The 20743-nt window shown below is 37.4% G+C and overlaps 2 protein-coding genes across 6 annotated transcripts in view; one reads left to right on the forward strand and one right to left on the reverse strand.

Annotated features, from left to right (window-relative positions):
- Positions 1 to 1904: 1904 nt before the first annotated feature.
- ssr3 (signal sequence receptor, gamma) lies at positions 1905 to 4452 on the forward strand. The gene is made up of 5 exons (XM_039683804.2): positions 1905 to 2180; positions 2598 to 2724; positions 2819 to 2917; positions 3995 to 4126; positions 4206 to 4452. Exons 1-5 carry the CDS (start codon positions 2048 to 2050, stop codon positions 4270 to 4272), a joined length of 558 nt encoding a protein of 185 aa, XP_039539738.1. The 5' UTR covers positions 1905 to 2047; the 3' UTR covers positions 4273 to 4452.
- A 57-nt stretch (positions 4453 to 4509) lies between these two features.
- kcnab1a (potassium voltage-gated channel subfamily A regulatory beta subunit 1a) overlaps positions 4510 to 20743 on the reverse strand; it is a 121356-nt gene continuing 105122 nt past the window's right edge. For all 5 annotated transcript variants that reach the window (XM_089116546.1, XM_039683801.2, XM_039683799.2 and 2 more), the window contains 7 exons: positions 19286 to 19372; positions 11757 to 11842; positions 10088 to 10208; positions 9914 to 10008; positions 9713 to 9833; positions 9548 to 9636; positions 4510 to 7164 (listed from right to left, as the gene is read on the reverse strand). In XM_089116546.1, the coding sequence (XP_088972672.1) occupies positions 7075 to 7164; positions 9548 to 9636; positions 9713 to 9833; positions 9914 to 10008; positions 10088 to 10208; positions 11757 to 11842; positions 19286 to 19372 (689 nt within the window). In that variant the 3' untranslated portion in view covers positions 4510 to 7074. The remainder of the gene's footprint in view (positions 7165 to 9547; positions 9637 to 9712; positions 9834 to 9913; positions 10009 to 10087; positions 10209 to 11756; positions 11843 to 19285; positions 19373 to 20743) is intronic.

Here is a 20743-nt window from a genome sequence, read left to right on the forward strand (position 1 = left end):
ACCCATTTTCAAGAAAGAGGTGCAAATGTTATCAAACCAGCTGCCATGACTGGGCTGTCAGTCATTCTGATGTTAAATAAAGAAACAAACCCTAAGGTCGACACTACACCCATGCCATAACTGCCCTTTATTGACCGGGGAAACCCAGGACGCGTTTACCTGAACTTTGCTCTAGTGCTTTTTTCTGCTTTCCTTTATGATCTTCAAGCATTGTGCAATGACTGCCAGGTAGTTCTTTCATTCTCGTTTCTTTCTCTCCGGTCTGACCTGTCTCATCATCTTCTGTGCTTCTGCTTTCCACACCAAGCTTAAAGTTGTCCGAAAAAAAGGGTAAATGAGGTAATGAGGATCAAAAGTGGCGTGGTGGTAGAAAAGTATAATTTCACCAACTCCTTTGTTCAATGTCCATTAAAACTGTCTGTCCCAAACTGTACTTCAGATGAGAGTTATAATGTCAGCAATCTGCTTTTCTCAAACATTTAATGATGGTCGGGGAAAGTTACAATATTGCGTTACTCCCCCCCCAAAAATAATTGCAATACCTTTATGGAAAGTAATGTTACATTACTTTTCCTCACCTGGGCTGGGCTTGCTTGTTTGTTTTTTAATAACAAACAAAAAAAGTCATATTTCTTGCAAATACATAGGCCCTTTCACAACAAAAATGAAGATAGATAGATAGATAGATAGATAGATAGATAGATAGATAGATAGATAGATAGATAGATAGATAGATAGATAGATAGATAGATAGATAGATAGATAGATAGATAGATAGATAGATAGATAGATAGATAGATAGATAGATAGATAGATAGATAGATAGATAGATAGATAGATAGATAGATAGCAAAGGAAGTACATAGCATAACTGTTATAGCCAAACTTTCTTTCATTTTTTTTCCATAAATGTTAATAGGCTATTTGTCTCCATCTAGCGGTGGAAATATTTTCAGAAAACACAGACACGTCTAGGATAATAACATCTCCAACATTTCAAATATACATTTTTGAAACAGCATGATAGTCGGTGAGTAAATGACTGAGACTAAAAAAGATGGACGACGCTACCTTGCTGTCTTCCACTGTTTAAAAGCCACCAATGGCCCAAATATGGCGCTGATAAGCAGACTCGGGCCTGAGTCGGTTAGAATACTAAAGTTTACTGCAGAAAAACTCATTATGTGTGATATTATGGAAATGTAGAAATTAAAGTTAAAGCTCCAATCTCCTTCCGAAAAAAAGTCCGTTGGTGCCTGTGCCTCGATCTACTTCGTTCAAAGAAACGGTCATGACGTCACACCCCTAAAACCAAACAACAACAGTAGGCCTAACGTTAGATGATGATACTCACCAGTAATGTTGCTGGGCAGTCTTGCTGAGTGATTGTTACTTGGGCACTTTCCCACTGAAAATGGGCAACATTTTTGGTCGGGCCTGTCTCATCCAGCCTGTTGACGGCAACATTGCTCAAAAAGTTGCCCTGGCTGTGTATCATCATCATCATGTATGTGTATCAGTATTATATCCATGTGTGATAACTACCTAAAACGTCAGAAACCATCTTTGGAAGGAAAAAAAATTGAAGTGTAAATAATTTGATTGTTTAGTTTGTCTCAAATCCCATTCGATTACATGGAGAGAGCGGGTTAATAATCTAACCTGGGGGCGAATCGGCGAACGAAACGTTTTGTCTTCACTTGACTTGTGCGGCACACTTGGTAAACAATGCCAGATATTTAATTTTCTTAGACTGAAGGACGTTAATCTGGCCATGACAATGACAATTTTTGTTTTTTGAGCATTTAATATTATATTAATATAATTAAAAAAAACATCTTTTAGCGAACTGTCCATTTAAATGCGCGAGCCCCTCCCGGACACTAGCAGGCAGCATCTCAGCGCGAGTCTCCTTGAGCTCTGGGCGCATTATTTCTACGTCACTGTTTGTGCTGACGCGGCGTAAGCGCTTCATCCGTTCGGATCACATACGTGTCTGTCTCTTTTCAACCAAGCCTAGGATCCAAGCAGTGGACTTACCGGAGACATGGCTCCTAAAAGCGCCAGCAAACAGCAGTCAGAGGAGGATCTTCTCCTGCAGGACTTCAGCAGGAACCTGTCGGCCAAATCCACAGCGCTATTCTACGGCAATGCGCTAATCGTGTCCGCAATCCCTATCTGTAAGTTCCTCATCCGTGTGTCCACATCTGTTCCTGCATCTATCTATCTATCTATCTATCTATCTATCTATCTATCTATCTATCTATCTATCTATCTATCTATCTATCTATCTATCTATCTATCTATCTATCTATCTATCTATCTATCAAAAAAAAGTTAAACTGCGTAACTTTACTGCGTTATATTGTTTGTTCCACTGCTTCTATCGCTCTCCTCATTTGTAAGTCGCTTTTGGATAAATGAGTAAATAATGGTTGAGTCTAAACATTGAGCTCTTCACCTAGACACTAGTGTGCTATAGATTCCCACATATAGCTGTTGTGTGATCCTATATCCCGGACTAAATGTTCTCTGATGAATGATGACTGTTGTTGTGATGCATTCATAACTCCTGCATGTGTGTGATGTTGTGCCAGGGCTGTTCTGGAGGATCTGGCACATGGACCTGGTCCAGTCTGCAGTACTGTATGCAGTCATGACTCTAGTCAGCACTTACCTGGTGGCTTTCGCTTACAAGAATGTCAAATTCGTCCTCAAGCACAAGTAAGAATGCCCATCTCTTTTCTCTCTCTATCTCTTGGGTTTTGTAAACTGAATCAGTTCATTGGACTGAATCGATCTACCGCTATACTTTTAGGGTTGCTCAGAAGCGTGAAGATGCCGTGTCTAAAGAAGTGACTCGCAAGCTCTCCGAGGCCGACAACCGCAAAATGTCCCGCAAAGAGAAGGACGAGAGGTATTATCTTAATTATCTTAATTTTCATTGGCTTGTCTCCTTTTATCATTATTATTTTTATATTACACTATTTGCTTTTATCTGATTTGTATCTGCTTTTATATTTCTATAGTTTTATTTTAGTGCTTACATTTTGAGTAGTTCACTTTTAAAAAAAACTTTGGCTGATAATTTACTCACCCCCATGTCATCCAAGATGTTCACGTCTTTCTTTCTTCAGTCGAAAAGAAATTAAGGTTTTTGATGAAAACATTCCAGGATTTTTCTCCATATAATGGACCTTAATGGGAACCAAATGGTTCAAGGTCCAAAAGACACTTTCAGTGCAAACTGCAATCTGTTCAAAGGGCTTTAAACGATTCCAGATGATGAATCATGCGAAACGATCGCTCATTTAATAAATAAATAACAAAGTTTAAGTTTTATAAGCACAGATGCTCGCCTTGTTCTGTTCTGTGTGACTCTCCTGTTCGAACTCATTATCAAAATGAACAAATCTTTTTCCGAGTCAATTTGAATGAACCAAATTCGTTGAATGAACCAAATGACTCAAAAAAAAAAAGATTTGTTCATTTTGATGAACGAGTTGAAACAGGAGAGTCACGAACGTGCATCACAGAACATTAAGTGTCAAGGCAACATTTAGGTTCATTTTTTTAATTTATCAAAAACAAATACTACTTTTTGTTTGGTTTAAAATGATTCTGAACAGACAACTTAACAAAATATGTCATTTTTAAGAAGTTCTGACAAAATTGTCAATTAATGCGACATAAAAATCAGATTGAATGAATAATTCAATGACTAACTTGTTTCATTACTGGATGAATCGGCGTTTATGAACGATTCAATAACCAGTCCTGTGAACGAATGCTCAGCAAACACAGTTCCGGTGTGAATCGGCGAGTCGCGTGTGTGTGTTTGAATCAAAATCGTGATCTTTTTAACTTAATGACCATGAGCAACACTGGCTAATATTGAAGACAGAAATGAACCCTTTCTGCTTTCTTAAATAAGGCACAGGACATGCCTACTGTTTGCAAGTGCTTCGTTCCTAACACTGAGACTTTCCCGCAGGATCCTTTGGAAAAAGAACGAGGTCGCCGATTACGAGGCCACGACTTTCTCCATCTTTTACAACAACACGCTCTTCCTCATGCTCGTCATCATCGCCTCTTTCTTCCTGCTGAAGAACTTCAATCCAACAGTGTAAGCACATTTGCGTTTAGTCTTTTAAAGCCTGCTGATTGGTTCAGAAGTTGACGTTTGCCTGATGTGTTTGTCACAGGAACTACATTCTGTCCATCAGTGCTTCTTCGGGTCTGATCGCCCTGCTGTCCACCGGCTCCAAATAAAACAGGACAACACGTAAAATGAGGATTATGGGGGGAGGGCGACGTGTTAAAGGAGGTTTGTTATATTTCGGCAGGGCGTTTATCATTTAATATGTAAAAGCTTCATGAAATTCATGATCAGTTAAGGCTTGTCTGGTCTCTCGTTTTCGTTTTGTACCAATAAAAGACTGTTTACTCGTATATCTTGTCTCATTTTACTGTGAGGAATAGGGGAGTGCAATATGACACACACATGGGTTTACTGGCCTTATATGTTTTTATTTCAAGCTTATATTCTACCTCTATCGACTGTTTACATATTTATATTTACAGAAGTCACTGCTGCCGTACAGGGAGAGACACGCATGATATGAGCAAACACCCTGATGCAGAGATTCAGAACAGCCTGTGTATCCAACAACTCCACGTTACAAACTTTAGAAAACAATAGCCACCACCGCGGTGTGATTTCTTTGTTTTGATAAAATACGTCATTTACAATTGAGAAAAGCTCACAGTATTCCACTCGTGGACCCATGGGAGAATGGGCAAGCCCTAATGTTCATGCAGGTGAGAATCAAGGCACTCCGCAGGGAGACTAAAGGGAACACTATACACTGTTTTTGATGGTTTTCTCAAGCCAGCATCCATCAGGTTTCAAATGAATCTAAAAGCTCTGACAAGTTAAATACTACGGGGTAAAGCAGCTTGTCAGTCTTTAAAATATCTGGAGCGTGATAAAGTATGGCTTTCAAGTAGGGCAAGCAATAAAGTCAAACATTAGGCACCTGCAAACTGTCAATCAAATCCACCTCTGTTATATCATAATGCTGACATGCAGATCAGGAGCTCATTGATACTGTCATTATTCACCGACCCTTGTGATGATTCAAACCTATGAGGAGGTGTTTTTTCCTTTTAAACATCTTACTTTTTTTTCCTTACAATGAAAGTCAATGGGGTCCAAAATCAGGAATAAAGTGAGGGTGAGTAAATAATGACATTTTGGGTGAACTAACCCTTGTAAAAAAAAATAGGCATACTTTAAAAAGAAAAAAAAAGATAGTACTTGTGGAAATAATATACTTAAATCTTAATTGCATTTTAATTATGTACTTCAAATCTTAAAAGTAAAAAAATACTAATTAAAATTAAATTAAAGGACACTTTCAGTTGCTTAACATTTAATTGGGCTTTTTAAAAGGTTTTAATTTAAAGTAAGTTTTGATACTCTTTTGTCATGCTTTAAAGAATTACACTTATTTTGATGTGTTGACTAACATACCAAAGCATATAATTATTACACTTAAACACTAATATTAAATTCATGACGCAAGTTTCAACTGATTTTTTTAAGTATCTTTATCATTTTAAATTTTGCAGTATATTTCAAAGACAAGATAAAAAGATTTTGTAATTATGTCCTACTTAAGTGGGTCAAAATACACTCTGAAGTTCAGCTATATGCATTTAATACATTTTCATGGTAATAATATACTTAAATGTTAATTGCATTTTAATTCAATGAAAATGTATTAAATACATAGCTGAACTTTAGAGTGTATTCTGACCCACTTAAGTAGATTTAATACATTTTCATGGTAATAATATACTTAAATGTTAATTGCATTTTAATTATGCAATGAAAATGTATTAAATAAATGCATATCGCTGAACTTTAGTGTATATTTTGACCCACTTAAGTAGGACTTAATTACAAAATCTTTTATATTATACGGTCTTTGAAATATAGGTAAAGTGTGCTGCTGAATTTAATAAGCATTTGTGATAAACTTAAAGATACTTAAAAAATCTGTTAACTTGTGTCATGAATTTAATATTAATAATTTGTAAACGAACTTCAAATTTGTAATTTAAAATATAGTAGCTTTAAATATAATAATTATAAGCACGCACTTTAGATATGCTCTGGTATGTTAGTCAACACATCAATGCTACTTTAAATGACAAAAGATGATCAAAAACCACTGATGTAAAATATAAAACCTTTTAAAAAAAAGTCAAATTAAGTGTTAAGAAACTGAAAGTGTCCTTTAAAAGTAAAATGCTTCGAAATTAAGATTTGAAGTGCACATTTAATACAACTAAGCACACTTCTTTTCACAAGGAATTCCTAAATCCTTCCTTACTGTTACTAAAGAAAAATCAAGTCACTCATTTATAATCAGACATTACCATGAATGCATTAGGATGCTGGTATAATAATATACTCTATGCATGTCAGATCAATTATACTGCAGTGTGGACTGAGGTCGGTTGCATGTTCAATAATCACAAATGCTACCCTCATTCAAGTAATTTCCAAGGTCCGAGGCGTGCATTGAGTTATTTTTCCACCACACGTACATGTGGCTCACATAATGAAGCAAACACGCATTAAAATATCACTCATAATATTTCATACAGGTATTCTTGCACAGCCTCCAATCTATACGAATGCACATTGTTCCACCGAGTCCGGTTTGCAGTTGCTGTACTCGAACACAAGAGGGCGACATGCGCCGTTTCTCCACTGTGTGTTAATACCTGCAGGCGTCCCAGTGGCTGATGGGTTTGAGAGCGTGGGTCATGGGTGTTTATGTAAGGTCTCTCCTGACACCAGTTGTGGGATTCTCGCTGTGGTGTTGGGGTGTAAAGGCGCACCAGCAGAAACGGGGTACAGCTTATGGAGGACGGCACTCTAAGGCTTCAGAGAGAGAGGTCAGACCGATGATGGGAACAGATTTGGAGCAGGAACCACTAGGGCACGAACACTGCTACACACACACACCTCTCTTCACCATGAGTGTGTGTCCGGACCCACTAGGACCGGTAGTCCTTCTTACTGTATGGCCTGTTCCCAAGTATATGATCAATGTCTGAGACTATATGGGATGTCATCTTTGGAAGTACCTGAATGTGCAAATAAATGAGTTAATAATCGTCTGGAAATTAATAGATGTGTAGGAAGTCAATAAGGCTGTTTACACGTGGTATTTGATCAGATCACAAGTGGATGACACTAAATACAGGTATTATTTGACCAATTTTCAAGTTTTACTACATTTTCTTCCTGAAATCCACCTTGAGGCATCAGGATAATCCTGTTTTGTTTTTTTTGATCAAAGTTATCCAAATCCCACTGACTAGTTTTGAACAACACAAACTGAAGGTTTGATCCAGATTAAAACTAGGATTGGATTCCTTGATCTAATCTGATTTCAGATTCCTTCTTTCCCTTTTGAACAACCCATTTTCAAGATTTGATCCAATCCGATAACCAAAATCCGGTTCCTATCCGGATCAGATTGATCCAATCCGATGTTGCTTTGAAAAACGTGATCACGGATCGCCAAAAAAAAAAAAAAGGATTACTAAATCCGGATCAATTTCATCCGGATTAAACCTTTTGAAAAAAACGGGTCCAGGTATTTTCCTATACGGAAAGGCTGAATACGTTAAAATCACTGTAGCCTGATGGATGAACGAATAAATAGGACATCTTGTAAGATCCTGCATGATCCAAATTGATACATTTTTAAAGTTTTCATTACATTTTAGGCATGAAATCCACGCCGAATCCACCCTTCTATGGGATCAGTTTAATCCAGATTTTTTGGATCAAAGTGATCCAAATCCTACAAAAAAGTTCTGAAAATCCCAAACTAAAGGTTTGATCCGGATCAAAACCAAGATTGGATTACGTGATCTAATCCGGTTTTTCTTTTGAAAAACCCATTTTCAAGATTTGATCCAATCCGATAACCAAAATCCGGTTCCTATCCGGATCAGATTGATCCAATCCGATGTTGCTTTGAAAAACGTGATCACGGATCGCCAAAAAAAAAAAAAAAAGGATTACTAAATCCGGATCACTTTCATCCGGATTAAACCTTTTGAAAAAACAGGTCCAGGTATTTTCCTATAGACGAATCCGGCGAAACTACCGGAAGTAAGCGGGGCGCCATTACTGAGCTGTTGCTGGGTAGCGTTGCGCCATTGCCTCCTATTGTTTTAGTTGCAACTTGCGTCCACTGGAATAAACAGCCCGCGATTTACGACTGTCACTAACGTTACAACGTTACCCCTTGTATAATATCGAGTGGGTAAACAGTTTTATGAAGTAAAATGAAGAAAAAACACTGTGAATACCCCGGGTCGACTGCCCCTGTCTGGAGCCGTACGGTTTACAGATTTCCTGGGCGAGTACAAGACGTGGACATTCGCGTATAATAACAATTATTAAATGACAGGAGTAAAAAAAAATATAATAAATATGTGATATAGTGATCAGCAAAATCTCCTCTCTTGCTATTTTTTCGATTCAATTAACATGCTATGGTCATTAAATGGCTTTCCTGAGCTAAATGTAACGTTATGTGACATAATTGTTTTCCTGCTGTTATATTGACCTCTTTCCATGGTTTAAAAACACTAATTGGTCGATATTATGTATACTTTCTAGCTGTAACGTTACCTTACCCTTGCCTGTTGCAATGTGAAAATGAGATAAATAATGGACACAAATGAAAAACATGAATTTGTTTATTTGATTTCATTCATTTATTTATTTATTGTTGCCAAATGGACAGATCTTTTTATAGTTTCCTCGTTAGCAAACGTTAGCCTAGCTAGCTTGCCAAGCTATTTTCATAAATAACGTTAATCTGTAAGATCGTTTGTACCTTCATCTGTGACTGGAGGCCACTGCAGTCACAGATCAACCCAACAAGTCATTCTGCCTGGCTGTAGCTGTCATCGAGGGTGAGTTCGCGTTATCACCGAGGTTTGTTTACATACCGATACCGGTGCATATGTCTATATGCCTGTGTAACAGCTCAGTAATGGCGTCGCCACAAGATGGCAGCCTACACAGAACGCTCGTCGGATTCGTCTATACGGAAAGGCTGAATACGTTAAAATCACTGTAGCCTGATGGATGAACAAATGAAATAAAAACGTATGAATAAATAGGACATCTGGTAAGATCCTGCATGATCCAAATTGATACATTTTTAAAGTTTTCATTACATTTTAGGCATGAAATCCACGCCGAATCCACCCTTCTTATGGGATCAGTTTAATCCAGATTTTTTGGATCAAAGTGATCCAAATCCTACAAAAAAGTTCTGAAAATCCCAAACTAAAGGTTTGATCCGGATCAAAACCAAGATTGGATTACGTGATCTAATCCGGTTTTTCTTTTGAAAAAGCCATTTTCAAGATTTGATCCAATCCGTTAAGTGGATTGCTTTTGAAAAACCGGGCCCAGGTGTAAACAGGGCCTGGATCTCACCTGAATGGCTCCCAGGTTTTCAGTTAACTGCTCTGCATTCGAGGTTCCTAACAGGACTGAACTCACTCCCTCGTTCCGCAGACACCAGGCTAGAGAACAGCAAAAGGCTTCAGTACAGTTTGTGGACGATAATACGAAGTTGTGTTTGAAGTGTTGCGGTCTTACCTACGGCCAGCTGAGGCAGAGTACAGCCAAGCTTCTCAGCAATATGAGCGAGTTCCTTCAGCTTCGCCTGCTGCTTTCGTCCTTCCTCACTCACGATCTTGTCTTTCAGCCACTGGTACGACTAGACAAAACAACAAGTCGGGTAGGAAGAAGCACGACACAAAATACACACTTGATTTCTCATTGTATATAAATTAGTACCTTCATAGATGCCCTAGAGGATTCTGAGATACCATTTTCATACTTTCCAGTGATGATCCCACAGGCTAACGGAGACCATGTCATGGCGCCCACACCTACAGTCACACACAAGATGAGCCGCTGCTGCGTGACAGTCAGGATTCAGTGAGTAAATGATGATTGATTGACACCTGCCTATCTTATGGTAGAGCTCCGGCAACTGAACCTCGACCTTCTCCCTCTGGAAGAGATGATACTCCGCCTGCTCACACACTGGAGGAATCAGGTTAAACTGCCTCGCTACAGAGTACGCCTCCTAGAAACACACAATCAGATTTACACTTTAGGATTCAGATATACTGTATGCATACATCTCTGTAATAGCTACAATCCATTTTCGTCTCCAAATGTGTCTTGACCCGGCCATCAGAAGCAGATATTGCAAATATTATATGCTAGAAATTATTTTTATGTTATTTATATAGTGATGCCTGAGGCTAGTCAGTTACAAACCTAGTTACAAAAATGCTGATTTTCACAAATCATGTTAATTTCAAACACCGGTTTCTATCATTCAGTCTAAAATGTAATATAAAACGTCACTGCTGTTGGATAATATAATATAATTTAATATAATCATTTTTCTGTGGCGTTTAAAGGAGTAGTTCACTTTAGGAAAAAACTTTTGCTGATAATTTACTCACCCCCATGTCATCCAAGATGTCCACGTCTTTCTTTCTTCAGTCGAAAAGAAATTAAGGTTTTTGATGAAAACATTCCAGGATTTTCTCCATATAATGGACTTCAATGGGGACCAAACGGTTCAAGGTCCAAATGAGAGTTTCAGTGCAGCTTCAAAGGGCTTTAAACGATTTCAGACGATGAATAAGGCTCTTATCTAGGACTCGAAAAAAATGTTTTGTTCATTTTGATGTTTACATTGAGTTTGAACACAAACGCTCATCACAGAACAGATCAAGGCGAGCATTTGAGCTTAAAAAACGTAAACTTTTTTATTTATTTTTTAAATGAGCGATCATTTCGCTAGATAAGACCCTTATTCATCGTTTGCAATCATTTAAAGCCCTTTGAAGCTGCACTGAAACTCTCATTTGGACCTTGAACCGTTTGGTCCCCAATGAAGTCCATTATATGGAGAAAAATCCATCCTTAATTTATAAGCTCCTTAAAAATTCCTTAATTTCTGTTCGACTGAAGAAAGAAAGACATGGAGATCTTGGATGGCATGGAGGTGAGTAAATTATCAGCAAACGTTTTTTTTTTTTTAAAGTGAACTACTCCTTTAAGGGAGAAGCGTAAACTAACATTGGGGAATATTTACTGTAGTAAAAAGTGTGAGAACTAGTTTTTCTCCAATATCTTGTATCACATAAATGATGGTATCATTTCAGGCTATAAACACGTTCCAGTCATGGGGGTGTGTTTACGTGGGATAGATCTGGCGTGACACTAGAACATGGTATTATCACAGTCACACAAATTACAAGTCATCAGTGTGTGCCCTCTTTGTAAAAAATCTGATCAAGCCTACATTTATCGCCCATGAATTGATAATGTCAGGGCTTAATTACAACATTTCAGTTTGTGCCAACTTGCTTTGTGCAACACTACAATTATACAGCAGCACTGACTTCAGTCAAAGGGCTAAAAATATGTGATGTGGCCAATATACACTAGGAGAGCTGAGGTTGTTGTTTCAGCAAACACAGGGTTTGCTCCTGAACTCAAGCCTAAAGAGAGTCAATGATCAGCAATTCTGTCCTGACATGCAAGTGATGCACTTCGTTCTGCTGAAATAATGAAGTCTCTCATGACAACTGAGGTTAAGAAAACGGTTATTTACCATTATTTCCATCGCTGTCCATCGCGAGGTTCCCCAGTACATGGACATGCCCTGGTTTATCACGTAGGTCATGGCTCTGACAATCTCTGTGGAGACAAACATGCACAGATTCTGTTAGCGCACTTGTGAAAAAGAGTGAATGTAATTGTATTGAAAGTGCAAATCTTAAATGTATATTTAGAAAAAAAACTACTTACAAATAATATATCAATGAAATAAAAGGCCACATAAGTATACTTATGTTTAGTTGCACTTAAAAAAATGTGCTAACATACTAAAGTACTTGATTATAATCTAAACAGTAAGGCATTGTTAAACAATTTTACATTTAAATGTACTAGATTTTATATGTGCTAAAGTGCTTCTTTATTTAAAAACATTTGTAATTATGTCACGTTCAAAACAATGATTACATGACACAGGAAATGTAATAACAAAGCCTTTTAGGAATCTCTTTTAAACTCATATAACATCATCACACAAACACAAATGATACTGGACAAAGGACTGAGGAAACCAGTTAATGAAGGAACTAAATCATAATCAGTCACTAATGAAACCAACTAGCAAAAGAAACTGAATTTAAACCAAAACTGAATGAGACCCTTACACATATATTAAATACAAGGTTCAATAAAAATGATGTTGAAGTATATTTTAGTTTATCATAAATGCTTGTCGGTAATTCAAATACAATAAAAGTAATAAACTCGCATTTAAAAATGTAACCAAGTTTTATTTATAAAAATAGCACTTAAAAGTCAATGAATGTCCATATAATGGACTTCAGTGGGAAACAAACAGTCCAAGATCCAAAAGACAGTTTCAGTGCAAACTGCAAACTGTTCAAAGGGCTTTAAACGATTCCAGACGATGAATAAGGGTCTTATCAAGCGAAACGATCGCTCATTTAATAAATAAATAACAAAGTTTAAGTTTTATAAGCTCAAATGCTCGCCTTGCTCTGTTCTGTGTGACTCTCCTGTTCGAACTCGTCCATCAAAATGATGTCAATTCGTTTGTTGAATGAATCAAATGATTAGAAAAAAGATTCGTTCATTTTGATGAACGAGTTTGAACAGGAGAGTCACAATCGTACGTCACAGAACAGAGCCAGAGCAAGGTGACCGTTTCAGCTTATAAAGCTTAAACTTTGTTATTTTTTTTAAATGGCCGATCGTTTCGCTTGATAAGACCCTTATTCATCGTCTGGAATCATTTAAAGCCCTTTGAACAGTTTGCACTGAAACTGTCTTTTGGACCTTGAACCGTTTGGTTCCCATTGAAGTCCATTATCTGGAGAAAAATCCTGGAATTTATTTATTTTATTTATTTATTTGTTTATTTAAAAGGGACAATGCATATTGATAAACATTTCAGTAATGTAAATATGCCAGAATTAGCCCCAGGGCTACTTTCCATCTGCAGTCCCCCGTCAGGTCATCACAAAACAACACATAACAAAACTAACATTTAAGTTTAAATAGAAATGTTTTCATCAAAAACCTTAATTTCTTTTCGACTGAAGAAAGAAAGACATGGACATCTTGGATGACGAGTAAATTATCAGCAAAAGTTTTTTTAAAGTGAACTTTTAAGTTCCCACTTCTTTTAAAATACATTATTTTCTTAAGTACTTTTTTTTAAAGTATGCTTAAGTATCCCTCTTTTTCAAGGGTGTAATGAGAATTTGATCTTTAATTTAATTTAGTTTGTGTTGAAAAGCCAGAACAAGTAAAAACAATTAGGCTGCTATTAAAATAAAACAAACAATAGTTCCACTGATCATTAGTCACAAATGTCAGAGATTTGGTGTAAATTAAAGCAGTTCTACGTTCAGACCATTTCTGCTATATTCAGTTACATAATCTGCTACGGTGCAATATATTTCCATTCACTCGGAATCAGCTTGACGTACTTTTGTGTGGTTTCACTCAATTCAATAACTCGTGAGTGATAAAAGAATGCTGAAGTGCAGTGTAACTTTATATTCCCTTCAGCTTTTACCCTTCATGCTGACGAAAAGAGAGAAAGCAGGGGACTGCAGAGCCACTGAGGAACTTTAATATGCACTGCACACAGTGATGAGCACCAAACTCTGGACACTTCACGCATCAATGCAGCAGAAAACCACTGCATAGCGAACTGCCTGCACACGTCTATGAGACAGTGACTAGCCCATGTTTAAAGATAAGAAGCATGGATGGGGGTGGTGATAAGACTAGGGCTGGGGTAAACGATTATTAACTAAACGATTAGTTGGACGATTATTTTATCGATTAGTCGACTAATCTAATGACTAATTGGACGACTAATATAAAGAATATTTTTTTCTGCTGCTCAATTAATAAAAAAACAATATCTCAAATAAATACTAGCATACTAAATCAAGATACTATAAGCTGGCTAACGTTAGTCTAATGTTATGTATTTGAACACCATCATTATAACTCTACAACCGCCAAAACCGTGTTATTAAAATATTTTTTACAAACATCATAGAGAATGTTTAAATATTAATATCAGCTGAGTTCCCCCGGGAACATGCAAAAAATAAATAAATAAAGAAGCGTCGACGCAAAAATATGACGTCGACGCAATTTTGACGTCGAATCATCGACGCGCCGCTACAGCACTAGATAAGACACATGCCTTTGGTGTGAGAGACCCGGGTTCGAGACACCAATGTGTCCCTGAGCAAGACGCTTAACCCCTAGTTGCTCCTCTGACACATATAGCAATCGTAAGTCGCTTTGGATAAATGCATCAGCTAAATGAATAAATGTAAATAAATTTTAAACTACAATGAATGAGTTTGTAACAAATCAACTTTGTTGTGCTAGAGGATGGTGTAAAAACAGTAAAATGAAGTTAAATGAACATCAATCAAGAGTAGCAGGTCGTCAGGCTGTGTTAGAGAGAGCTGAAAAGCTTGTTAAAGTAGAGAAGCCTGAAAGTATTGGCCGAGTCAGGGTGACCTTGGGATCTGGCGCAGAGCTTTGAAATGTTACTAAGCCCTAAATGCTACACAACAGAGCAGCTCATGCATTACCAGAGGGGCATACTGATCCCCTCGCCCAACAGCTTAGAAAAAAATGGAAATAAAAAAATCTCGAATTTCCTGAGCTCTAAGCGATTTAAACCATTTTGCTAATTTTGCTACTTTTTGAATAAGCTAACGCTTACCCGGCTATTTACAGAGTTCAAGACGGTCCCATAGACCAGGGGTGTGCAAACTTGCGCATGCACAATTAGGGTCCAACTAGGCATGCAACGATATGAAAAGTTTGGTCGACCGCCGATAATCGGTATATTGGCCGATAAATGCAAATACTAGTGCTGTCAAACGATTAAAATATTTAATCGCGATTAATCGCATTAATGTCATAGTTAACTCGCGATTAATCGCACATTTTTATCTATTCTAAATATCTTTTGATTTCTTTTTGTTACATTATTTTTTTCTCATTTTAATGCTCTTAACATGGAAAAGTGGATTGGCTTGTTTTATTATTATTATTATTGAAAATAACATTGGAATAGTGTTCAATTTCACACTAACATATATAAATAATCTCTCACACAACGTAACACTGTCTATCAATAAAAGGGTGAGAGAAGGTCCTGATATTGACGAGGGGGCGGAGAATTCGCATCATCTGTGTGTGTGTGTGTTTGCTTGGCCATCATCAAGTGGTGTTTCAGACTGGATGTGCTGCGATGATGATCGCTCAGTTCACAACGACAAAACACACAGATCACTTGATCTTGTCAATGGGACAATTTGGCAACTTTTTAAAAGTAAACTTTCCATTCAGAATTTCCGGGCATCCATTTTGGCGTCTCGCGCTCGTCATCCACTCAAAACGTAACGTTACTATTTGGCCGGCTCGCAAGCCGAAACGAGTATGCGGGGCACAAAACGTCCTCTGCGTTCTGAAACCCATTTATTTCAATGGCTTGCGCCGCGCGAGGACGTTTTGTTGCTTCTTCGACCAAAGCACAAGCGGATCTAGACCGTAAACAAAACAACAGGCACGCCGCAAACACACGTTTGGGCTTGCGAGCCGGCTTTGAGTGGATGACGAGCGCGAGGCGCCAAAATGGATCGGACGCATGCCGCGACCTCTTGCAAAAGCATGTGAAAAAACTACAAAGTTTGCTTGGACAAAAAGACAGTAAAAAAATTAACGCAGTTAAAATGGGTTTGCGTTAACGCCATTAATAACGCGTTAAACTGACAGCCCTAGTAAATACAAATTTTTTTATTAAATTTTTGGGAGCATGATTACGAAAACAAATGTCTCACCATTAAAAGTCAAGTCCCAAGCACACAATTATAATGTTCTCGTTATAATTTTTAGTAGCCGATATGCGCTGCACGTTGCGCTTTTTTAAGCGATTCCAATCATATTAAAAGCAGTTCAAATCCATCATGGCGAACAGTGCGCATCTGAAGTGTCTCAGCTGAAGGAAATAATCCATTTTAGAGGTAGACCGATTAATCGGTCGATTTTTGGCATTTTTTAACATAATCGGTATCGGCCAATATCCAAGTATATCAAGCCGATTATTAGGCAGGCGCATCTGTGGGCAGCCTAGTGTTGTCGTGGAACACGTGTTTGACGCACGCTGCCGCTAGAGTCATTTTCCAGCCGAGTGCCTGATATACACTGACCGTTAGTTAGTAGCTGGATTAAACATGGTTAAAACGCTGGCCAAACAGTGTAAAGTGTGACTGTATTTCACTGTAGACTAACAGCGGGATGCCATTGTCTGAAGAACAACAGACGGACGGTGCGTTGTAAATTTAAAGTTTTTGTAAAATATCATTTTCCCATCTGGTGGTTGTTTTTGTCGTTCAACAGCAATTTACTAGTGAAATACGTTATTGTTAGAAGTTACATTTAATAAAATATAATAAATCTTATATATAAAAAATAAAATCATTTAAAGTTTTTTTTTCTCCTTTTTTGTGATAATTAGGTTATGTCTATTTGTCTTTGTCTAAAACAAACCAAAAATACATGTTTCAGGACATTTTTTGAGAGGATAAAACGTTTTTGTTGAGAAAGTTTGTCTTTGTTAAGTAATTATCATTTCTTGTACATTTTATCTTTCAAATAGAGGTTAAAAACCAAGCAAATATCGGCCAAAATAAATCGGCAGCATTAATCGGCCACCTCGGATTTCAAAAGATCGGTATTGGCATCGGCGTGAAAAAAACCATATCGGTCGACCTCTAAGCTTTAATATATCGGACAATTGTTCTTATAAGGCTGATGACAATAACATTAAAAAATGAACACATATATCGGCTGATACCGATATATCATGTATCCCTAATTCCATCCCCAAATTAAACACACCTAACCAGCTAATCAAGGTCTTACAGACCAGAAACGTCCAGGCAGGTGTGTTGAGGCTAGTTGCAGGACAGTGGCCCTTCAGTTTGGATCCCTGACATAGACGATGCGATTTCTCAGGGCAGCCATTTCTGTGATATCTGCTAGGGCTAAAAACAGCTTGCCTAGCATTTTAACATGCTTTATCCTAATTAGCACCATCCTGAGAGATCATAAATTGTCTCGAATCCCTCCATGGTTGTCCCTAAGGCATGAAACCTTCTGAAAGTATGTGAAGCAAATGCTTCTAGCTATGCAGGCTCAATTAAATTCACAGGACACTGCATTCTCATCCCAGTTGTAAGCTATGCGTCGCGCTTTATCACTAGGGGTGCTGTAGGCGGCTTCCACTTCTTCAGTCAATTTTCTCTTTAGTGCAATTGAACTGTTGTTACTGCCACAGTAAAGCAAGAACGCACAAGTGTGTCAAGTATGCATGACGTCCAGTACATTCGTTTCTGTTTCTGTTCTTCTCTCTTCTCCTTTATGCTTTTGGCATATGTAAGTAGATAATACGATGGGTAAACGAAAGAGAAAATCAGCTAGTCATTTCTTTATGAAGGTCAAAGAGGCTGAAACAACTATCTTCTCTTCATTTTGCTCTTCTGAGAATGAAACACTCACACGACATCTCATTTAATGCACATTTCCTCCAGATCACTCTTGGTGCAGTTGTTTCTCTCTGTACACTGTTCAAGAGACTTCGCTATTCCGTGGTTTGTACCAAAAGCACATTTTTAAACAGTTGTTTAGATTTTCAGGCTTGCACCTTGAGGCTTGCTGGCTGCATTGCGTTCCTCGAGTAGACGTAAGAGGTCTGGTTGTTCAGAATGGCACCCCGGGGACTGCACTTAATCATAACCTTGTTATCATGAATACATATTTCAGAGCACTTAGCCCTCAGACGGATGTGCCTGCAGGACACCAACACTCATTCTTTTGTAGATCTCTGGCTTTTGATGCAGTTTTGTCGTTGCTAACATCACAGCACTTTTCTCGAGAGTATCCCAACGTGCTTTGGTGAAGGTATAAGGTACATTTTTTTGGATTACCAAATCTACCAAAGTCTACTAAAGTCTTCAAGATGTACCCTGAACAAGTCGATTAATGTAATGATTTTCATGCACTACTGTTCAAAAGTTTGGGGTAAGCAAGATTTTTTTTAAATGAATACTTTTAAAAAAAAATAGTCACACTTGTGGTCTTTGGTCAAAAATGACCCCCATAGGAAATGAATGGGAAATTGACAAAAACACAAAAATTCACAATTTTTTTTTTAAAATATAAAATTTTAAAACATTACTGAGATTGTTTCAACTATATATTCAAATCCACCAAAAAAAAAAAAATGTGTTCATAAACATCTGGGGAATTCACATGCTTCTCTATAGAGAGCTGTACATGCCATCTAGTGGTTACACCATGATTCTACGCTTTCTCTCTATACTGTAACCAGATGGTGCTAATTTTCTTCAAATTTGTTTTTTTTTCTGAAGGCCTAGACTCTATATTAAACTAAAATACCGCATTAATAATTTTTTGAAAAAAAAAAAATATATATATATATATATATATATATTTTTCCATGGCAAAAATAGACCATAAATATTGCATAAATATTAATAAATTCAATCATATTGTCTCAAAATACTAAATTACAAAGAATAAATATTATAGAACAAAAATAAATTGCATTGGTTTTACTGGGATGGAGGAAATTTCATTTTTAGGTGTCCGGTCACTTTTGACCGGGAAGATAACAAGTGTGACTCCGAAACAAAGAGCACCTGAGGTTTCATTAATTTCAAAGTGAACTATCCCTTTAAAGAATTTTGGGAAAAATGTGTCACAGATTCCACAAAAATCTGAAGTACAACTATTTTCAACATTGATAATAATCAGAAATGTTTCTTAAGGCATGTCGTGAAACTGAAAAATGCGGATATTTGCCATTCCAGCAATAGATTACATTATTATTATTTTAAATATTTGCTGTATTTTATCAAATAAATGCGTATATGCAAATGTGATTTGCTCCGTTCCCAAGGCTCTCGGCCTCGCCCTGCTTGCTATACTTACGGACCCCAAACTTGTGGACATTAGTGTATATCTGGCCAAACTCACCCTCCATCGGTGTGTTGCTGTCGGGCCGGTTGGCGAAGACCACATCTACATATTCCAGCTGCATTCTCTGCAAAGAGCCCTTGAGACCTGAAAGAGGAGATTGCGAGTGTGTTTGAGCATTTGTTTGTCTTCCTTTTCAAAAAGTAGTGTTTAGTGGTAGTGTTTACCTAACAATATAGCGAGATTAGCTGTGCATGGGAGACAGGTTTGTGCTAATTGAAAAGATGCATGCTATGACAGATCACAGTTTGCTGACGGCTCTTATACCATGAAGAACTTCAAGTCTTCAAAACATCAGGACAAACTTGATCATGCGCCGCAGACGAGGGACCCCCGGGTGTGTGATTCTGGGGGACTCTTTCTGTACAGGGCCGCAGGGCTCATTCACTCGTTGTGTCTATGTCTTTAATTTGAGTTGCAATACTGCAAAAAATTTGCTAATTAAGCAGCGTTTGCATCCCATATGTTCATGAGAACAAAAATCCGTCACTTCCTGGGAAATTAGCGTGAATATCTGTCATTAAAATGGAAGTTGCTGCTGTGGCTCTTTTTTTCTACATCGGAAATGACTTCGGCGGGAGTTCCTTGTTTTTTTTAGAATGATCAAAACAACAATTGAGATGCTGTGATGTGATTGGTCACTTGGTTAGTCCAGTTATCCAATCAAATCCGCGGGTGAGTTTGTTGTGCATCGAAGGGATTTATTCGCAATTTCCAGAGATGTATAGTAACGAAGTAGAACTACTTAAGTACTAAAATGCTGTATCTGTACTCTACTAGAGTATTGTTTTTTCTCATACTTCTACTTTTACTTCAGTAGATATTTTCGATTAATTTAATACTTTTACTTCGATATTTTTTTAATGTTCTGCTAGTTACTCGTTACAATTATAAAAATTTTACGAATCATTCGTTGCAAGTTGGCTTTCATGCAGCCTAAATCGCTCGCCAGTTATATAGGGTAATGGTATTGATTGACACACACATTGACAACTAATGCAGGGGTTGTCCTGCAATGGCCGCCAAAGCAAATTTGTATCCCGCCAAAGCGCCTTATTTGATTGCTAGTTCAAACTTTTGACTGCTTTCTTTAATAATTACATGACACAATACTTGTACTTTTACTTTTAGTACTTAAGTAGTGAATTTAAAATAAACTACTTAAGTACAAAAAATGTTAAATACTTCAGTACTTCTACTTAAGTGTGGCCCTTAAAGAGCACTTCAACTTCTACTCAAGTCACTTTTTTGATAGAGCACTTGTACTTTTACTCAAGTCCAGGTTTCTAGTACTTTCTCTTCTAGTACATCTCTGGCAATTTCGGATTAAGTCTTTTTATCGGATCAAAAATGTATCCGCCTCAATTGAGTTTGCCATTTTCATTGCATCTTAATCATTATCATATATATATATTAAAATTCAATGTAAATTTTTTGCATGTTTTATATCTGAAACTT

The sequence above is a fragment of the Pimephales promelas genome, chromosome 10 (genome assembly GCF_988280905.1).
Source record: "Pimephales promelas chromosome 10, fPimPro1.hap1.1, whole genome shotgun sequence".
NCBI lineage: Eukaryota > Metazoa > Chordata > Actinopteri > Cypriniformes > Leuciscidae > Pimephales > Pimephales promelas.